The following is a 21,472-nucleotide window of genomic DNA, read 5'->3' on the forward strand; positions in this document are numbered from 1 at the left end:
GACCAGTCCCGCGTCCCGCTTCCCTTCCTCCGCTGGCTACGGGGTGGGGAGGGGGCTGGGGGCGCGGGGAAGGAGGGGCGCGGGAGAGCAGGCGGCAGCCCCCAAACACCAGCTCCGCGGCGGGGCGGGGAGCGCTCAGGCGGGAGCTGCCGCTTTAAATCCATCCCGTCCCGAGGGGCGTGGAAGGGGCCGCCGAGGGGGGGCTGAGCGCGCGCGCGCGGCGGCGGAGCCCCGGCAGGCAGGCGGGCGGGGAGCGCGCGGGGCGGGGGCGGCGGCCCAGGGGCGGAGCGGAGCGGAGCGAGGGGAGCGGCGGGCACGGGCTGCCCGGGTGGGAGCGCGGTGGCGGCGCGGTTGGAGGGGGTCCCGGCCCGGCTCGGCTCCGCCGCTATGGCCACGTCCCCGTGCAGCAGCAGCGGCGTCTCCTCGTCGTCCTCGTCGGGGCTGGGCGCGGACGCGGGGCTGGAGATCCGCACGCGCTCCGTGGAGCAGACGCTGGTGCCGCTGGTGTCGCAGGTAGGAATACCGCCGCGGGAGAACGATTTCCCGGCGCCCTCCCCCCGCAACCTCCGAGAGGCGTGCGGCCGCCCCGGCTCCCGCCGGGAGGCTCTGCCCGCCCGGGACGGAGCTCGGCTGCCGCCGAAGTTTGCGCGCTCGGGTCGCGGCGCTCGGTACTCCCCTCTCTCCGGCCGCGCCCCCTCCCGCCCGTCCCGGAGTGCCGCCGGCCGCGGGCGGCTGCCGGAGCCGGCGCCGTGCGGGTGATGCTGCTCGCACGTCGCTCCCCGAGAAAGACTCCGAAGTTCCCCGCAAGGTCGCGGGGGAGCGTTGCGTAACGCCGGGCGCTGCGGTGCCGCCGGCGGTCCGAGCCCCGGGACGCCGCGGTGCGTGGGGGACGGAGGGACTCTCCCCGCCGCCCGAGCGCTGCCGGCTTCCCGAGCCTCCCGCCTGCCGGCTGTCCGCGTGGGAGCGCGCTCCTTCCCTCCTGGCTCGGGCTGGAGAGAGCGCTCGTCTTCCAGGGGCTTTGGCGGAGCTTTGTGTTTTCGCGGTCTGGCCTGAGCGGTGCATTGATTGGAGCTCCTACCCTACCCTGGGGTAGTGCCCCATTTTTATGAGGTTCAGAAATAGACAAACTTTCTTGATGACCTTTTAGTGTGTCCCACACAATGCTAAATGACCTTAAACACTACCAAATCGGGCTTTTCAGTGGTCTGATAAGTAATTATATGCCAACCACTTTGGCGTTGGTGGTTTTTGTTGTTGTTGATGTTGGGTTTTTTTCTCAGACATTTAGTTACAAAATTGGCGTTTGACATACCCATTAGTATTTTGTTTCTTGAAAAATAATGTCTGACAACAGCACAGTGTTTGCTCTGTAAGACTTTTGTACTTTGAGCACTGATCAGTAAAGTTAGCTTGTCAAAACCTATCTGTACAAAATCTTTAAACAATATGTAACAGCTATACAAAAATAACTAGTCCTGGTGAGGTCAAATTGTGTTTATACCATCATAACCCATCTGGAAACAAACTGTGGTAAGTCTTGTTCCACATTTGTATGTCTGGGCTGCAGGAAGGGTTTGTGATGGGTAATTGTGTTTCTGTACTTACCATAGTAATGTGTAGTTTTTCTGCTTGGAGAAATCAAAGTCAATACAGCAAAGCCCTTCAACGGGATTGAACCACTTGTTCCACGGCAAAGTAAAGTTAAATGAATTTTCTAGTCTTGAGCCAACTGAGGTAAGATTGGAAGACCTCTTTTAGGAAGCTTAAGAGCAATCAGAAACACATCCAGTTGCAAAAGCTGAATTAGACGTATATGTTAAATTCTTATTTGTAATAGATTTTTTTTGTGAAGATGTTCTTATTTCTCTGTAGTACTCCCTAATAACAGTAATCTTACTTCTCTGTGGGTTTGTTGCAAGTGTAATATGTCATGTGTGATTTTTCATTTACCACAAAGCCCGTGACAGCATCTTCCAGAAGGGCTAAGCAGCTTTCACTTCCCTATATACAGGGTGCCTGAGCATTTGTGAACACTCAGAGCTCACTGTTTTCCTGCTAAGGCACTCCAGACTTGAGATAAGTGTGTTTCCCTGAAGCATGAGCGCTGAGCTCTGCTCAGATTCAGGCTGAAGTTGCTGATGGTGTCAGCAGTAGCTCCCTACACCTGCCTGGTAAAATGCCCCACTTACTGTAGTGGTTTATGAGTTCTGCCTGCACCGTTCCATCTGGATTGTTCAGCTGAGATCTCACTGGCTGGCTTTGTTCGGAAATTTATGCAAAATGGTGTTTATAGAGTACTTCTTAGTCTCAGAATTTGCTTTTAGATTCTGCATGAGCTGTGCATGCAGTAACCCTCAGGACTTCGTTTTTCTGCTTGTACAAAATACACTTGCAGAGGGCTTTGTTCCTGCTGTGAAGTTAACTTCACAGTTTACTCTTTTGTTAAAATCTGAGAAGCGCTATGTGATACTTGTATAGTACTGAAAAAAATAGTCAGAATGTTCCTGCTGCTTTTCACTACTTATTTTAAGCAAAGAAGAAACAAAAGGTGCCTTGTCTGACAAACTCACTTTCAGTCTCTCATGTGGGGCTAAATCTTTAAGCCAAAAAAAAAAAAATCGGCATTGATTCTTACTTAAATTCATGTACTGTACAGTACATCATTCTGATTGTAATATTGTAAACATGTATTTGCCTGCTTGTTCTTCCTCAGCAAATGTGAGGGTTGGTTTTGTTTGATTTTTTTTTTTTTGATTGCATTTTGCAGCTTGAGTTTTTTTCTTAGAGACTGTGTTGTAACAGAGTATATTTGCTATCAGCAGTGCTATAAGATTACTATTTTTCCAGCAGGAGAAATTACCCTTAGAGTCATTACTGCATGTACTTATTAAACCAACTATAATTGGTTTTAAAACTTAGAGTATTTACAGAGCTGAACTAGATCTGTTCAGACGCTGATGTGGCCCATTTTTAAGTGTGCTGCAAATGACAAAGACTACAGATTTAAGCCACAGTATTAAGCATATTTGCTAACACTTCTTTTTCACTATCTCCGTAGCTGTACTGTGAAAAGAATCATTGTATAGTATTTTTCAAAGCATGTGGCATGCAGTTCAGACAATATGGCTTCTGGGGTCAAGCACCACAATTTTCTTTAAAATAAGTAAGATTTTCTTCTCCTGGATAGATGTCTTTTGTTCAGTTTTCCATGCATAAATGCTATGGCATTCTTTAAAAATCTAGACATCTCCTTCACTGCGGCTGCCCATTTCCAGTCTAATTATTTTGGGGTTCGTTTTTTTTAATGGAAAGTTTTTGGCAACACACGTCAGGAAGGGTGTTTGAAGTGGTCAGTGCTGACTCATATAATAACAAGTCATTTAAACACTTGAGGAAAAGCAAAGACAGGGAAAAAGCACTTTTCAGGATGTGGCTTCTGCAGCTGCCATTCTGTACCTGTTTGCTAGTCTAGCAGCAGTTGGGTATCTTCACAGCTGTAGGAGTTTGTCTGTCTGGATCTGTTCTAAGGAAGCATTCTGAGAAACAGCAGAATAAGTATCTGTCAACCTTCACAGTCAGGTAAAAGTGCACTTAGGAGAAAGAGGGAAACTTTGAGATCTGTCTGCCTGGAGAAGAGAAGGCTCTGGAGAGACTTGTAGCAGCCTTCCAGTACCTAAAGAGGACCTACAAGAAAGCTGGAGAAGGACTTTGTAAAAAAGCATGTAGTGGTAGACCAAGGGGGAATGGCTTTAAGCTCAAACTAGATATGTTTAGATTAAATGTTAGCAAGAAATTATTCTCTGTGAGGGTGGTAAGACACTGGACTAGTTTGTCCAGAGAAGCTGTGGATGCCCCATCCCTGGAAGTATTCAAGGCCAGGTTGGATGAGGCTCTGAGCAACCTGATCTAGTGAAGGTGTCCTAGCCCTTGGCAGAGCAGGAGTGGAACCAGGTGACCTTTCTCTTCCATCCCAAATCATTCTATACTTCTGTAATCCTTAAAGAACAAAGTCAGTTTTCAGTTGAAGGTGACCTGTCCTCCAGCATCCAGAGTGCAGACCAATGTGATTACAGCTGCTCAACCTTCAGAGAGCCCATTTAGTCATAGGCATTTTGGAGCATGATTGTGCCCATATGTTACTGAACATGTTTTTCCAATTTTCGTGATATAGGAGATCCTGCCAGAGGTTTGGAATTGACTTGATCTATATAGTAAAACATAAAAGCTTTTAAGCTTTTCTTTATTTTAATTACACAAAGCCTATGATACCAATGCTTCTGAATTTTGTTGTTTTCAGTCTTAGATTCTACGTATGAGTGGTACATGCCTTGAGGTGAATGAAACAAACCTGTTCTTTACTATGGTATTGTTTCCTTGCTTTCTTTGAAGCTAGCTCAAATAATTCCCATTTCAGTAAAAGTTATATAACATTACATAATGTTCTGTCAGTATTCTGTTTCTCCAGAAGTTTCTGGAGTTGTATATTAGAGCCCAAAGAAGAACCCACAGCTGATGTTTTCCTAATTATGTGATGCAGTTTTCAGACTATAGGTATGACTTTATAATAGCCATTGTGCATCAAGCTAGAGGTCTGTATATAATCTGTAAACTTTTCTGGTTTTTTTTCTTTTTCTGGTCGATTATCAGGGACTAGTATGGGGGCCAGTAGTGTTTAACATCTCAATGATCTGAATGTTGGAGTGAGCATGGGCCAGCGTGTTCAACAGGCATGTTAACTCCCCTACAGCGTGTTGGGGAGTGTCTGACACTGTGGAGGACAGGGCTGCTAGACAGAAGGACAGGCTGGAAAGATGATCTGATGGGAAGTTTGTGAAGTCCAAGTTGTGCATCTGAGCCTGGGTAACACCATGCAGCAGTGTAGGCTGGGATCAGCTGTCTGCAGGAAACTTTGCATGGGAGTCCTGGAGGACAAGTTGAGCGGGGGTCAGCAGTAATGGCCAGCTGCACCTGGGGTTGGTAGCAGGAATGTAATAAGCAGACTGCAGAAGTGATTCTTTTTTTGTTTGGCACTTGTGAGGCAGCATGGAGTACAGTACCATGTTCAGTTCTGTGCTCCTCGGTACCAGGGAAAACACTGACGTAGTGGAGTATGTGACATAAGGGGAGAGGTTGAAGGAAGTGGGCTTGTTCCACCTCAAGGAGAGAGGTGTAGTGGTCTGTTAGCTTTCATATAGAAAGCTAGGATAGTACTTTCCTCTCTGTCACTTGAATCGGCGGTGATTTTTGTCTTACTGCAGTCTACAGCTACTACCCACCTAGTGGCAGGTATGGAGAAGACAGACTGATCCCCGACATACATGGTGACACAACAAGAAGCAATTGACAGGAGTTGTTACATGGGGAAGTCTAATGAGATACAAGAGAAGGCCTTTTTCAATGTAAGGGTGGCTAAACACTGGATGAGATGTGCAGAGCACCTACAGTGGAGATGTTCAGAATGGATAAGACCATAAACAGCACACTCTAACTGTACTTGGTTTGAGCAGAGAAATGGAGTAGATGATCCTGGAAATGGCTTTCATCATAAGCAAGTCAGATTTTTTCATGGATGTCTGTTTTGTAATCAAAAGATCTTGCTGCTGAGGGGTAATGGTCATAGCTTCCATAAGAGGAGCTAAGATTGTACTTTCCCATCTGTATCACTTTAATCTGCAGTGATTTTTTAGTCTGACATTTTGTTCCCTGGTCAGTGCTGCAAGGTGTTTCTGCAATTCTGTAGTCAGATGTTATCTTTACTGTCCCAAAAAAATTGTGATCACCAACAAATTTTCATCATTTTATTACTTGCTTATCTCTCGTTCCTCTTTATGTTCATATATAATAATCCATGTTGTAGTACAGGTTTCTGTGTAAGTCTATTAAAGTAAGTAATAATTTACTTTCTGATATCCTTCATCTTCCTTCTCATCATTCTGTCTCTTGATGAGTTCAATATTCATATGAAGAGTCTGCTTCTGTTTCTCTCAGAGACTTGCTTGATGTCCTTTGAAAGTTGTGGTGTGAACTTTGTTTCCTAGTTTTCTTTCAGCAGAATGTCTTCTTACCCATGTAATTGGTGATGTCTGCAGAGAAATCTGGTTGTTTTGTGAGGCAGGAATTCCTTTAACAAACACCTTTTTTTAAAATCTTTCCCAATATGTCATATTTATTCGAGTGTACACTACTTCTTTCTAATTTTTTGTATTGATTTGCCATGTACAAGTGTCAGGCAACCTTTGTACCTCGACTTCGTACCTGTGAATCTGGTTTTAACAGGAGATTGCATGAAAAAATTGCTACAACCCATTGTATCTTTTTGAGCCCCCTTGAAATCTTAGTGAATAACATCTAATGTTGGCAAGTTTTTCCAGTTCATTTTATGTAACATTTTCATAGCGTGTTCTGCAGTTGCTTTGATTCCACACAGATCCTCTGAGTACCTCACAGAACTACATTCTGGAGTAGGCATTGCTTCACTTTCTTTTGCAGCTGAACACAATTATGAATAGTTGCTCTGCTCTGTTCCTACTTTCTGTCAAAAGAAGAGGGCAAAACTGTGGTAAGGAAGTAACTAAGTACATTGGAGTTATAACTCCTGAAGAAATGGTCTGAAATAGCTGGTACATTACTGTATCTTTAGTGGAACTGGCGTTATTCTCCTTGGAACTGAAAAAGCATGTACTGTCCAAGAGAGAGATTTTAGAGAAGTGTGCAACTGTAGATGTGGAGTTCAGTATACTGCTGTCAGTGCTACTGACACTGGTCTTTGGATTTTGTCTGTAGGCTAGCAGTGTCTTTGAGGAAGCTGTTTTGTGGATTTTCTGGCTTGGAAATCTCCAGATGGCTTCTTCAAATACAGCAATAACAAAAGAAGAACTAAGGAGGATGTGGGCCTGCTGCTAAATGGAGGGGGGACCCTGGTAGCAGAGGACACAGAGAAGGGAGAGTTACTGAATGCCTTCTTTGCATCAGTCTTTGCTGACAAAACCAGCCCTCAGGAATTTCTAACCCAGGAGACCAGAGTGAAGGAATATTGGATGGAAGACTTTTCCCTGGCCAAGGAAGATTGGGTTAGAGAACACATAGGCAAACTTGACACCCACAATGGGCCCTGATGAGATGCATCCACGAGTGCTGAGAGACCTGGCAGACACCACAAAGAGGCTGCTGATGATTATCTTTGAAAGGTCAGGGTGATCAGGAGAGGTGCCTGGGACTGGAAGAAATCAAATGTCACCCCAGCCTACAGAACGGGTAGGAAAGGGGACCCAGGGAACTACTGGCCAGTAATACTCCCCTTAATCCCTGAGAACCTGATGGAGCACTTCATTCTTGAAGCACTCTGTATCCACATGGATGACAAGAAGGGGTTCAGGAGTAGGCAGCATAGATTCACTAAAAGTAGATCATGCTTGACCAATCTGCTTGACTTCTATGGTGAAACAACTTCCTGAATGGATGAGGAGAGAGCAGTAGATCTTTTCTACCTCAGTTTCAGGAAGAGTTTGGACACTGTCTCTCACACCATCCTCATAGGCCAACTCAGGAAGTGTGGAGTGGATGAGTGGACCGTGAGGTGGATTGAGAACTGACTGAACGGTGGACCCCAGAGGGTTTGTAATCAGTGGTACAGGGTCTAGCTGGAGGCCTGTCACAAAGTGGTGTCCCCAAAGGTTCAGTACTGGGCCCAGTATTGTTTAACTTGTTCAACAGTGACTTGGCTGAAGGGGCAGATGCCTCCTCAGTAAGTTCACTGATGACACCAAGCTGGGAGGAGTGGCTGATACCCCAGAGATCTGTGCAGCCATTCAGAGGCACCATGACATGTTGGAAAGATTGGAAGAGAGGAACCTTTTGAAATTCAGTCGTTTTCTTCAAACAGCTTTAAAGCAGTGAGTCTTGTATTAAAAGCACTGTTAGGCTTCTAATTTCGTATCGCTAGCTTTTTGTTCTTGGAAGCCTACAAAAACAGGGGAGGAAGAAACCACCACATTCTCCCATTTTTTTTCCCTTGCATCATGCATCAGTCTTGTATATAAGCTAATGTGTAGATGTCTCTAGCTGTAGTATTACATTGCAGTACAGGCTCAATACATACCTACTTTTGAAACTTGTTCATCAAATGCATTCTCTCTCATTTAGAGTCTAAATGGAAGTGTCTCATATACTCTCTGGACAATATTAATAATCTTAAGGAATATGAGTGATCTCATTCCCTTCCTGAACTTCAGCATTTGGTCCAAACTCAGATCCCTTTCAACTTATTTGCATTTCCCATGCAGCAGATGCACTGACAGATTTGTTCCAGCAAATCCCTCGGCTGTCTTATATCACTGGGCATGTTTTTGGTACCTCTAGGTCTTTCCCTTTCATATGTCTAAGGTGCTGAAGGGTTCTTACATTGTTGGCTGTTGTTGCTCCAGTATGGTGCCAGAGCTTTTGCGTTGCCCCTTATGGCTCCTTTTGGAAGATTGGAAAATTCTTTTTTGGAAAAAGTAGGGTGATCCATATTTGTCTTTAGCTCATTTCATCCGAGGGAAAAAAATATCTGTGTACTCTTTTTAAAATGTTTTTTGGGACCTTGTCTTTGTTTTTCAGTACTTTAAAAATCCTGATAATTTGAAAGCTTTGAGAAGCTGTTTCTCCTGTTTTCCAGAATTTTCTATCTTAAAAATTAATTTGGTATTCACTTTACACTTGCAACTTGGCAGCACTAGTGTTGAGTAATAAAATTATGAATTGTGGCGCAAAGGCTTGCGTTGTAACTTGTATAGAGCGAGGCAAACCTCCTGCTAAACTCTTCTGAGTTCACATCCTGTACCACAGAGCAGCTCTGCTGTGGATCATATGCTCTAACTGCTGTGGGTCCAGAGCATATGGTGCTGCCTGGGTGCAGAGTTGCACCTCCGTAGTTCCAATTAGTCATGAACTCACTGGCTCTTCTCCCTGCGGTTCCATAGGTATTGCGGGTTAAGTTGTGAGCTTCTGCTTTGTGTTAAGCATCTTGCACTCCATGCAAATTCTTTTTCTGGCAGAAGCTCAGCTGTTACTCAGCCTACACTTTGTGCTCTGTGACCCTAAAGGAGCCTGATTGTTTCACTTTGATTTATGCAGAAGAGTTAATCTTAGGAGATTGTCGTCTGGATGTAGAAAAGGTTATTATTTCAGTCTAAGTATCAATTGTATTTCTTGGCCAATGTGGTTGCAGGTTTCCTTTCATTGAGACTAGTTTTTAATTGACAGCTTTTAGTCATTCAAGCTAGGTCATCATGAAACAGAGAAATAGATAATAACTTACAGTTGTGGTTCTTGAGGTATGCTGGGGAGCCCAGGAGTATCTTAGAATAACTTAAAGAGGTAAAGTAAAATACTTTGTTACATTAATAATTAATGATGTAACTATCACTAATTATATTCTGTTTTACAATAAAAATTACACCTAAACATTTTATCACATGAGCAACAGCATTGTCATGAAAACAGCTGTGGTTTCAGGCTTTTTTTTCTGTGAACCTTGGATTGGCTTTGAGTTAAGCTTGGCTGCTGCTTTATAATGTTCAATACCTTAGTCTTTGATGTGATAAATGAGTTGGACTAACATTTCAAGTAGCTGAAGGAAGACACTTTTTACTGAGGTAGCTGAAAATCATTTGCTCTTTTTCAATGGTATCTTATCTTTCATATTTTTGAGATCTGATAAATGACTTTTCTTCAGATTAAGTAATTTTTTTTATTTCTCCAGTAGAATGAGTATTAAATCAAAACTGCCTCTCTGTGATCCTGCACAAGAAGAATTAGAGCAGCTTTCTTGCTATTCAGAATTGTTAACAGATGGTTTTAGACAGATTAGGTAGGGAAATCCCCAAAGGATGATTTATGAATTAATGATTGCAAACAGCTCTGATTATAGTTTAATAAAACTGTTGTATGGTACTATGAGCCTGTGGCTTTCTGCATGGATTTATTTTATGTTTCTTAATTAATTGGCAAAGTATAACCCCTGCTAGATAGAACCTTAAATTCTGTTTTTTGCTCATTGAGCTGTATTGCATTTCATTAGCAGCCTTGTTTAAAGCTTATGGGGTAAATAAGAAGTGATGTAGTCTCTAGAGCCAACTTGTAACTGTTACTCTACTTCAGATACTGAATTGGATTATTTCTTAGTTATATGCCTAAAATGAATTCTCCAATGGAAAGATAACTCCTAAGCGCAAGTTACAAAAGTAATGTATGAGCAAATCCTAAAGTTCTTTCAGATGTACATAGAAAAATAAAAAATTATGCTATTGCTTTTGTCTTGAAGAAACGTTTTTATTAAGCAGAATGAATATAACCATTCAGAACCACATAAATCCTGTATTTTCAAATAACAATAAAGCAAAATTGTTCTGTAGTAACATAATCTTTTCAATATGGGGTTAGCAATAGTATTTTTGTTTGTTTGTTTATTCAGAGGTGTGAAAAGTTTAGAAGTAGAAGGGCAATATTGTCCAATGTTGCAAGCACTTAACATGAAGGAGGTAGGCCAGTGAATGGAGCGTTCCCTTTTAATTATCAAAGACTCTGTATTCTTTGTCCATGTTACATTTAAATATTTTTAAATTCTCCAACTGAATGAGTTTTTATTGCCCTGGAGCTCTTCAGTGAAGCAATCAAAAGAACAAACAGGCACTTTTGCATAAATAAGATAATAGTTCCTGGATCATATGAAGTTTTGGTTTTGTTTTGCTCTCCTGTGGGTGGATAGTAGTTGGATTTGCATTGCTTTTTCCAGAGCACACTGTACTTCTCAGTTAATCCCTTGAGCAAGTATGTGGTTTTCAAAATGGAATACCAGGTGTCGCTCTGAGCTGAAGTGGGATGTCAAAATGCTGCTAAGGAAACCTTCTCTGAAAAAGGCTGCAGGAAGTCTTCTGTCAGGAACATGCAATGCAAGAGGGATTGAATACCTGGTAATTATGGCAGGGAAGCCACCTGCTAATGGAATTAACAAGGAACATTTTCTACGTCTTCAGGAACCAATCCTGGTTTGAATAGAAAGAATTGTCAGTTGCAGGTCGTATAAGTGTGTTGTCCCTGCTACATCCTTTATTACAATATCTGAGTTTTTAGATCCACAACAGTGGTGTTTTTCTGAATAAGCAGCTCAGAGCTGGCTCAGGCATTGTTTGCACTAGCAGTACAAGGTTAAGTACATTAACAAAAGCAAGTTAGGGAGAAAAGCCAGAATTATTGTTTGCCAGTCTCTGGTTTTGAGGTTGCCTGATTATATTAGTAAATTGAGTTATTTCTAAGACTTGAATCAATCTGGTGCTGAAAACATGTCTGTGTCTGTTTTGACCACATCTGAAAGTACACTTTAAACAGTGAACTGCCCTCTGAGCTGGATTTTCTTAGGCTTAATCCTGCCCAGGATTTCTAGGTGGGGAATGAAAAATGGTAATTGCTTTGTTTATGAAATCTAGTTGTTTTGGTAAGAAGATACTGAACTGAAGGGCAACAGGAGGGGAGGAAAATGTACTGCCTTGTATGCCCTGAAACCCAGCTATTTTGTCTACTAGCTTATGCTTACCTTTTCTAGTGAATTGGTGCATTTCAGCAAACTTCAAGACAGCAGTTGAGTTAGAAAGCAAGTTTTATTTCTGGACACATTTTATAGTGGGTAAATGCATATTTTATGATGTCCAGTGTACTTGTTGAAGCACAAATTGTGTAATCAGAAGAAGTTAAGTTGGACCTTGTTTGGAAAACTATCTTTGCCAACTCATGTCAAGTTGCTCAAAGATACAAATTTGGGTGCCACCTTCAGTCTGGGAATTTGCATATGTCTCTTTAAAAAGAGAAGAAAGCTTGAACTGGAATGGTCTGAAAATGAAGATCTTTATCATGGTCACTCATTCCTATAGAATTTCTGAAAACACCTTTTTTGGGTGGGAGATGGGGCACTCCTCTGACTTGTACAGCATGTGGCAATAAGAGTAAACAAGCTATCTGATCATCAGTCAAGCCTCACTGAAGGTTTTCCAGTGATCAGTTTCCTCTTCCATGTGTGGAAAAAAGAGGAAGGGATAGCAGCAGTGCAGGTCAGTTTTTGTGTGCTTTTCTGCTTCACCTTTGCAGATCAGTGGGGATCCCTGAGTTTAAGGAGTCTGTGAAAAGTGAACATTAAAAAGAAAGCATATTTCTCCTCTACAGTAGGGTATTTTAATAACATTATTAAAGTATTTCAATCTTCTACATAATATCTAAGAATCCACAGGCTGCAAGAATAGTGAGCTGTGTTCTTTCCTTTTTTTTCCCCCCTCTGATATTCCTTTTCATAACTTTGAAAAAAAAAAAAGTAAAGAAAAAAGAATAAATTGGAAATAATTTAATCCCACAGAAAAAAAATGTCTTGAAGTTTTCAGAGTTCTTACTGCTTTGGAAAAAAAAAAAACCAAAACAAAAGAACCAGTAAAACAAACCAGAAAACCTCCAAATGCACCACGCAAATCCCCAAACCCAAAATAACCCACACTGGAGGAAATAAATTGGTGTCATCAAATTGCTGCACCATATTTGAACAAGTTCATCTATATCACATTTTGGCTAATAATTTTCTCAATGATGTTTGGTTTGGAACTTGAAATTTAAAAGTTCCTTGGTTTTCTAGGAATGCATTCAGCACAAGGAAAGGTTATTCACTACTATAGTGAGTCTTGCTCTGAGCTGAATCCTTTCTTTTGATCTCTTAAGAATTCCAAGAATGTCTAACAAGTACATAGCAATGGTGCTAATAATCTGAGGTGTGTATTTGAATTTGAAGTTGTGTACTCTTGTCTTTCCTGGTGAACTTTACAAAGAGTATATTTTGAAGTGTACATATGAAGTAGGTGAAGAGGACTGTTTTCACCCCTTCCAGATAGTATTCCTGTCTGCTGAAGCTATTGTGCTTCTGAGAAGCGCACAATTAGGTATTGCAGTGTTTTAAAATTAAATTTACAATTTGTAGCTAACCAGCAGAAAATCTGGTTGCAACTGCATTACAGCTCATGTTGCATTTGCTTATTTTACTCTCATGATCTTTTCTAGGCAAGCATGTTGAGTACTGTGGGATATAAGATACTAGGTTAGGTACACCAGTGATCCGATTTAGTAGGGCTGTTCTTGTATTGCTTGGCAGCTCCTGCTTGTCACTGCAGGTCATGGATTGTTCCTTCATCCTTTTCGGAGGTGGCTTACCAGCTTGTTAGACACTATGTATGAAAGATTGCCTGAGGCTCCACTGAGCATGTTAGCATTTGCTCACAGATAAGTGAACCAGCCTACAGGTTGTTAAAGTTGTTTATTTAATTTGCTTCCCTGAAGGTTTTTATGAAAGATGTGTATAAAACCAGTGAGAAGATACTTTTAACAAGTCTCCAGGTAAAGGTACAAATGCAGCAGTCTCAATGCCAAAAGTCTAACAGTACTCAGCAGTCTTGGATATGCAGTGCATTTGTACTGCTCTTATAGACACCAGTCTGGGTGAAAATTCAGGGGGTCCTATCCAGGGTCTGTGATGAAAATTCATAAATAGGGAGTAGCTGGATCACACCACTTCATGGAAACTGTCTGAAAAGTGTTGACTTAGCATCCTGAATGATGTGTTGAGGTCTGTGTGACTTCTGCAAGAAGGGGTTGATTGCCCTGTTGAATAATAACAAACTGATGTAGTTCAACTGTCCATACAAGAAGGGCAATTGTCTCAAATAATATTTTCAGGATAAATAGAATATGGATTCTTACAGTTAACTAGTGCATTAGCACTTAGTGCAGTTGAATTTCATTTTGGTTAGTCTTTTCCAGCCTTTGAAAACTTTCAAAATTGATCTTCTGCAAAGTTCGTGTTGAATTTTTCTACAAAATTAAATATGAGTAGAAAGATAAGGCTTTCCAATTCTGAAAATGCACACACTGGCTGTACTTTTACAAAATATTTTAGTGCTTGAAACTGTACAAATGCTTAAGATTTTCATTAGTGCCTGGACAGGCATCTAATCTTAACAGACTTTTGTCTTCTGGGACAGGTAAGCAGGTAGTCTTTGTTCACTTCCTAAGATCCCTGAGGCTCCTCTTGTGATGAGAAGTCTGTGTGACAGTTCTGCTTGTAGCCCTTATGGACAGGATGTCAAATGCCAGCTGCTGCTTCTCCACTCTCTGATGCATGGCTGTATTCTGTAGCAGGTGAGGGTGTTGGAACAACGTGTGCTGCTGGCTGGCTAAATGAGTCTGAAGACCTGATTGTCCTCAAGGAGTACACAAGACCTAATAAGAGACACTACCTAAAATGTAATATTAGAAGTTCCTCTCTGCCCTCAAACTCAAGATGAACTAATGAAAGTACAAGCAGTGTGGGAAAGGCCTTTTTGACTAAGATTTCTACATGGCATATTAAATACAACTAAATTTACCTTACAGCACTCTTCTTGTAGGAGTTTGTAACTTCTTTCCCAGTATGCAGTGCTATTACATTTTCTTAGCAAAGGCTTTTCATTCCTGGTATTACTTTCTTTTCTCAGAAACAAATTTTCTACTGTTATGAAGTTAATGGAAGGTAGAAAGCAGAAAATACACAAAATGGAAGAGGAGCTGTTACTCCAAGGTAGATAATCCTCACTGCGTAGAGACAACATCTTGAATTTTTTCTAGCAGGACAGCTGATCAATATAGAATTAAAGAATCAATGGCCTGGGATGGAAGGGACCTTGAATGTCATCTAGTTCTAGCCCCCCCTGCCAAGGGCAGGGACACCTTTCATTAGAGCAGGTTGCTCAGGGCCCCTTCCAACCTGGCCTCAAACACTTCCAGGGATAGGGTATCCTCTTCTCTGGTCAACCTGTTCCAGTGCCTCACCATCCTGAGAGTAAAAATTTTTTTTCCTAATATCTAATCTAAACAGACTCTCTTTCAGTTTGAAGCCATTCCCCCTTGTGCTGTCACTACATCCCCTTGTAATAGACACTCTCCATCTTTCCTGTAGGCTCCCTTCAGACACTGGAAAGCCACAAAGAGGTCACTCGAAGCCTTCTCTTTTCCAGGCTGAACAGGAGTGCGTTAGGTTTGTGTGGCAAGGTTTTGGTAGTGGGGAGGCTGCAAGGCTGGCTTTTGTGAGGAGCTGCCAGAAGTTTCCCCCATGTCTGACAGGGCCAATGCCAGATGGCTCCACGATGGACCCACTGCTGGCCAAGGCTGAGACAGTCAGGGGTGGCAGTAGCACCTCTGGGATAATGTATTTAAGAGGAGGGAAAAGATAGTGTGCAGAAGTAATTGCAGCCAGAGAAGAGAGGAGTGATAATATGGACAAACAACTCTGCAGACAGCAAAGTCAGTGCTCCAGTTGCAGGACTAGAGATTCCCCTGCAGCTCATGGTACAGACCATGGGGAGGCAGTTGTGCCCCTGCAACCCATGGAGGTTTGCAGGGATGCAGAGATCCACCTGCAGCCCATGGAGGACCCCATGCTAGAGTAGATGGATGTCTAAAGGAGTCTGTGACACCATGAGAAGCCTGTGCTGGAGTGGCTGCTTGCAGGACCTGTGCCCTTGCAAAGATGAGCTGATGCTGGAGCAGGTTTCCTGACAGGACTTGTGATCCCAAGGAGAACCCATGCTGGAGCAGCTTGTTCCAGAAGGACTGCTCTCCATGGGAGCTGGAGCAGTTCATGAGGAACTGCAGCCCATGTGAAGGATTCATGTTGGAGAAGTTCATGGAGGACTGTATTCCATAGCAGAGACCTCATGCTGTAGCAAGGGAAGGAAATCTCTTAATGAGAAAGAAGCAGCAGCAGAAATAGCATGTGATGAACTGACCACAGTCCCCATTCCCTGTCTTCTTGTGCTGCTGGGGGAAAGGACGTAGAGAATCAGGAGTAAAGTTAAGGCCAGGAGGGAGGGGTAGAGGGAAGGTATTTTTAAGATTTGTTTTACTTCTTATAATACTACTCTGATTTGATTGGTAATAAACTCATTTAATTTCCCCAAACAGAGGCTATTTAGCCCATGACGGTAACAGGTGAGTGATCTCTTCCCTGCCTTATCTCAGCCCACAAGCCTTTTATTATATTTTCTCTCCCTTTTCCTACTGAGGAGGGGAGTGATAGAGTGGCTTTGGTGAGCACCTGGCATCCAGACAGGGTCACATAAGGGGCAGTAACAAATACTACTCTTATGAGTCTAAATCATCCTGTCTACAGTGTGGGTACTTTCCCAGGGAGGGAGGTGGGCAGGGTATCTTCCAACATGACTCGTCAGTTTAACTCATGTGTTTGTACCAGGAGCTGTGAAATAGCTATGTTTCCTCCGGTTTTATTTATAGCTGTCTATAAATACTTCCTGAAACCCTGTCTCTTAAGTATCACTTAATTCTGTCATGCAAGACTTAATTACACTGACAATAAATAGACATTAGAATATTTTTAGCTAAGCGTACTGTCATGATGCTTCCTGAATATGAAGCATATAATGACTTAAATGTCAGTATCTGAAGGCCCTCAAAAATCTGAAAACAGCTGCTCAAAAATTGCCACAACTGAGCTTGTTTCCTTAAATATGAAGTACATCTTGATACATTATGGCTATATCTGTTAGTTTTGGTAAAGTGCTTGAGAAAAGGCCATTATTTTTCTATGGCTTCTCATAACAAGTGACAAAGGATTGTAGCTGACAGATTCTTGAGACTGTACACTCCCTAAACTGATTGTCTCAAATCTCCGAGAAACATTCCATGGAAATAGTGTAAGAGCTCACATTAAACAGAGGGTGAGTACCATGAAAAGGACTATTTCCTTTCTAAGACCTGATCAGTAAATCCTTAAGTAAACAGCATGTAATGTATTGCTCTTGTTCAAAGAGACTTGCAGGTAATCTTTTCAGCTGCTAACTCCTGTCCAAACACCACAGATGTTGATGACTGGGTAATACATGATCAGAATACAACAAATTAAATATTTAAGAGGTATTAAGCTTAAGGGAGGTCTTCGATTTTGTTCTTGAACTCACAGGGTTTTCTTCATTTAAGAAAAGAAATTAAAATGCACTGATAATAGTTATAGTCTGCTTGCAACTAGATGGACACCAGGGGAAAAGCAGTTTCTTGTAATCTGAAGTATCTTAAATGCTGCAAGTGTTTTATAGGCTCTTAGGGTTTCTTTGGTTGGTTGGTTGTTGGGGAGAAAATTCCTTGTTAGGTTTCTTCTGGGTCCTTCCTTTTCTCTATTTAACTTTTTCGTCTTTGTTTTAATTTTTTTTTAAGTCAGGAGCAAAACCTTTGCTTGTTCTTTATTTTAGAAGCCTTTCTTACTAGCCTTTTAATGCTTACTACTGTATTTGTGTTCTTAAGCAAATTATTATTGTGTGCTGAACTGGTTAAATAATCCTTGCACTGCTTTTTAGCATCCCAGTTGCCTTCAGTTTGTCACTTAAAGTACTAGTGAAATTCCTCTCCTTGATAAGTTAAGATCTTATTTTTTTTTAACCCTGACTGTTAATTACAAGCTTAATTAAGTCTTGAAAAGAATCCCAAACTGCAGTTATTACCTCTGCTTTTTCAAAACTTCATTTGACATGGAGGATGTACCTGTCACTCTCAACACTCTGCGAGGGAATGGGAATGCCTAATTCTGAGAAATCTCTTTGTTCATACAGCAATGTTTTCTGCAGGTGGCAGGTTATGAGAAGTCCATCTATATCTGAACAGCTTTCCTCATGCCTTTGACATTATTAAGCATTTTGCATTTGTTTTATGTGTAACTCATGTTGCTAAAACCAAACCCAGCCCTTTTTTCTTTAACTGATCTATATTTCATATCTTTCTCTATCTCTTTCTTTTATCATGACCTACCTACTCCTATTTCAGGGCTGTTTGTTACTTAGTTTTTTATAGCAAACATCCTTTGCAAATCTGATACCAGTACAGGCTGCATTTGCTACATAATGTTGATCACACTTAAAAGAGGTGTTACATGAAGCTGTTTGTGGTGATGTTTCAAACTTCTTGACCAATTTCTGTTTTGATTCTGTCACAATGGTTGTTTTTAACTGTCAATCCATACAGTTTTTTGACTTATCTTAAAAAAAAAAAAACCCATGGAGCTCAACAAACTTCCCTCAATTCCGATGTTAAGATAATTACTATAGTGGCCCTAAGCCAGTCTGAGAAGAAATTACATTATCCAGCTAAGAGTTCATTATTCCAGGTGGTATTGTCAAAGCTCCAGCTGCTGTGTATAACTGTAGGCTGAGTTTAATCTTCATATACAAGCTATTCAAGTCTACAGTAGGGCAGAGAATCAGAGAATGGTTTGGGTTAAAAGGAACCTTTCAAGACCATCTAGTTCTACCCCCCTGCCATTGGCCAGGATACCTTCAACTAGACCAGGTTTTTCAAAGCCCCATCAAAACCCCAGGTTGTTCAAACTACCTGGCCTTGAACTCGTAAAATGATGGGGCTTCCATAGCTCGGGGAAGTTCTTCCAGTGCCTCACCACCTTCATGGTAAAAAATTCCCTCTTTAAGTCCAATCAGAATCTATCCTCTTGCAGTTTAAAACTATTGACCTCTCTGCTGTCACTACGAGCCTTGGTAAAAAGTCTTTCTTAATCTTCTTCTAAGCTACTGTTATATGTTAAAAGGCCACTATAAGGTCTCCCTGGAGCCTTTTGCAGGCTGAACCACCCCAGCTCTCCCAGCTTGCCTTCATAGTAGAGGTGTTCCATCCCTCTCTGACCATCTTCATGGCCCTCCTCTGAACTGTCTTCAACAGGTCCATGTCCTTCTTGTGTTGGGGACCCCAGAGCTGTACACCCCACTCTAGATGGGGTCTTACCAGAGCAGAGCAGAGCAGAGGGACAAAATCCCTTCCCTCAGCCTGCTGGCTGCACTGCTTTTGATACAGCCCAGGATACGAGCACGTTGTTGACTCACTTCCAATTTTTCTTGCACCAGTACCCCCGAGTCATTTTCTGCTGGGCTATTCTCAATCCATTCAGCCCCCAGCCTGCATTGGTACTGGGTATTGTCTGAGCTCCAGTGCAAGACTTTGTATTTAGGCTTGTTCATGAGGTTAAGGTGACATTGGTGATGGACCTGTCAAAACAGCTGCTGGTTCTTGCTTAACTTTGAGGTGGGGGGGGGAGTAGAGGGCTTGCTTTTTTCTGCAAAAATTATGGTGCTCTCTGAAGGCAATGCTAAAGAAATGATAGAAATGTAAAAGGCACTTGCGTTCCTGAGAGTGTTTTGTAAGACTTTAATAAAGCAATTTAAGCTGTGATATCTTCATGATTTTTATTATTTGCATACCTCTGCAGTAACATGGGAATTAAAATAAATGCCCTTGATGATTTGTAAGAGACAGTGGGATTCCTTTCACTCTGCAGTGTTATTTGCATATGCATTTTTTTTCAGGGCTATACAGAACATGTTTAAACTTTTACTGGTGTAAAATGCTGTGGGAGGTAAACTTGCAGCCAGTATGTAAACTTGCGTTCTGTGTTAGGCCAGTGTTATTTTATATATACTTCTGAGAAGTCAATGACTGTATGAATGTAATATTAACCCAGCACTGGGTTGCTTTTTGCTTAAAAACCAGTTGAAGAAACAAAGTTGTGACCCTCTATCAAGTAGGTTTTCCTCAGCATTTGAACTAATGCTCTCAGTTGGCTTGCTAGCCATGCATATTCAAGAATTCACCAGCTGGCACTGTTAGATTAGCTACTTATGGGTATTTGTTAATTCTATATACCTGAAGTATCTACAATGCAAGAATTCAGGAGAGTTTCATAGTGCAGTTATTTTTACTATTATTTTCATGTTGGTCTCAATTTCCATTGAAATGGTGGTAGTTGTGTGTTTTGAGGAATGTCACTCCTCATCTAAACTGAACTTGAAGATGTTCAGATGTTTCCTCAATTTATTCTCTAGTAGAGCCCTATTTTAATTGTAAGAAGATCTTTTCACTGAAAAGGCATCTGTGGTTCATAGGCTTGGGAGTTGAAGTTTGGTGATCCAGGGGACTCTTAAAGGGACAGATTTATTGCATGAGTACAACACAGAAAGTGTATTCACTTTCAGGGTCCTTCAGACCCTGTGGCTTAGGTACAAGTTGGAAAAGTAGGGCATCTATAAGAAGGCAGTGGGCAGACAGAGCATTTCTGTACTGATGCTTGTACCAGAACAAAATATTCTTCCATTCTAATAGCAGTTCTTCTGTTGGGCAGCACTGTTCTTAGGTTTTTTTGACTTCCTTTCTCTCTCTCTTTTTTCTTTTTTTTTTTTTTTTTTTTTTTTTTTTTTTGTGTGTGTGTGTGTGCACAGTGCTCTCTGTAAAGTGTTGACATTTTCCATTGCAAAGACTTTAATACTGGAAACTTGGCTAAACCAGCTCCTGGCATTCCAAACCAGCCTCAGCAAGGTGTTAAACAACACCACTTTTTTTTTCTCCAGAAAGACAACTCTCTGATGTCTGAAGGGGAAACCTTGGGCATTGATCAAACCACAAAGCAGAACAATTCCTATACTGCTTCCTGCTATGTCCTTGAATCTGAAGTGAGCATTACAGGTGCAGCTTGTATGTTCTTGTCCCCCCAGAGGCTTGACTGGTAGGAGAATATATGAGTGAATGATGATTTATGTTTTTTTGAGGAGTAGCAAAGACATCTGTGATCAAGCTGATATAGCTGGGATGTTCAGTGCTGAGATTCTCTCAACAGACATCTTTGAGCTCCTGGGGATGTGGCTTACAGTGGAGTTCTGTGGGCATTTTAAACCATTCTGTTGCTGAAAGGAGCACTTCTGCCCATCTTTCTTTCTCCAGGCTGTATTGTTTCCCTTTTGCCACCAAAATTATTCATGAAGCTATGCAGTGAACCAGACTGGGGACCTGATTATAGGGAAAACTAAAATAATAAGCGTCACCTTCCCCACAACACAGGTTTAACCCACATCAGATAAATTCGTTGCAAACATGAGAGTGGAAGACAAGGACAGGCAGGACTATCTTTGTTGGGCTTTTATGCTGGTTTAGGATGTCTGAAACTACAGAGGTCAACTTCTGTCTTGCTTCTCACTAGAAAATAGTTGTTGTAGCAAAAATGTAAAGCTCATGTTTGTAATGCAGTTGATAGTTAATTTGGGTTGATAGTTAATTGGGAGTGGCAGGATTGCACACTGTTCTCATATTTACCTGATGCTAAGAATAGTGAGAAGATGTTGAGAAGCTGCTTCTACAATCCTGCCTTTCTCTTCTGTGAGGGGAAAATGTGCAGATCTCCAATCCATGTGATCCAAGAGGGAATGTATGGTGCTGTGTAGTGGACAGAAAAGCCAAGTCAGGAGTTCAAAATAGGAATGTCCTCACAAATTGTTTTACTGATAACTTGTATCTAAATGGCAACCTTTCTCTAAATTCTAGGAAACATGTAATTGAGGATATTTGAGTATGGTGGATATTTTGGTGG

At 41.8% G+C, this 21,472-nt stretch overlaps 1 protein-coding gene across 1 annotated transcript in view; it reads left to right on the forward strand.

The window, feature by feature from the left end:
- Window positions 1–285: 285 nt before the first annotated feature.
- The window catches only part of CTNNAL1 (catenin alpha like 1), a 58,471-nt gene continuing 37,284 nt past the window's right edge, over window positions 286–21,472 (forward strand). Inside the window, exon 1 of the mRNA XM_085052330.1 lies at window positions 286–513. Within this exon, the coding sequence (XP_084908456.1) occupies window positions 388–513 (126 nt within the window). The 5' untranslated portion in view covers window positions 286–387. The remainder of the gene's footprint in view (window positions 514–21,472) is intronic.

This window comes from Lichenostomus cassidix, chromosome 2 (assembly GCF_008360975.1).
Source record: "Lichenostomus cassidix isolate B80296 chromosome 2, HeHo_3.0, whole genome shotgun sequence".
In the NCBI taxonomy this organism is placed as follows: domain Eukaryota; kingdom Metazoa; phylum Chordata; class Aves; order Passeriformes; family Meliphagidae; genus Lichenostomus; species Lichenostomus cassidix.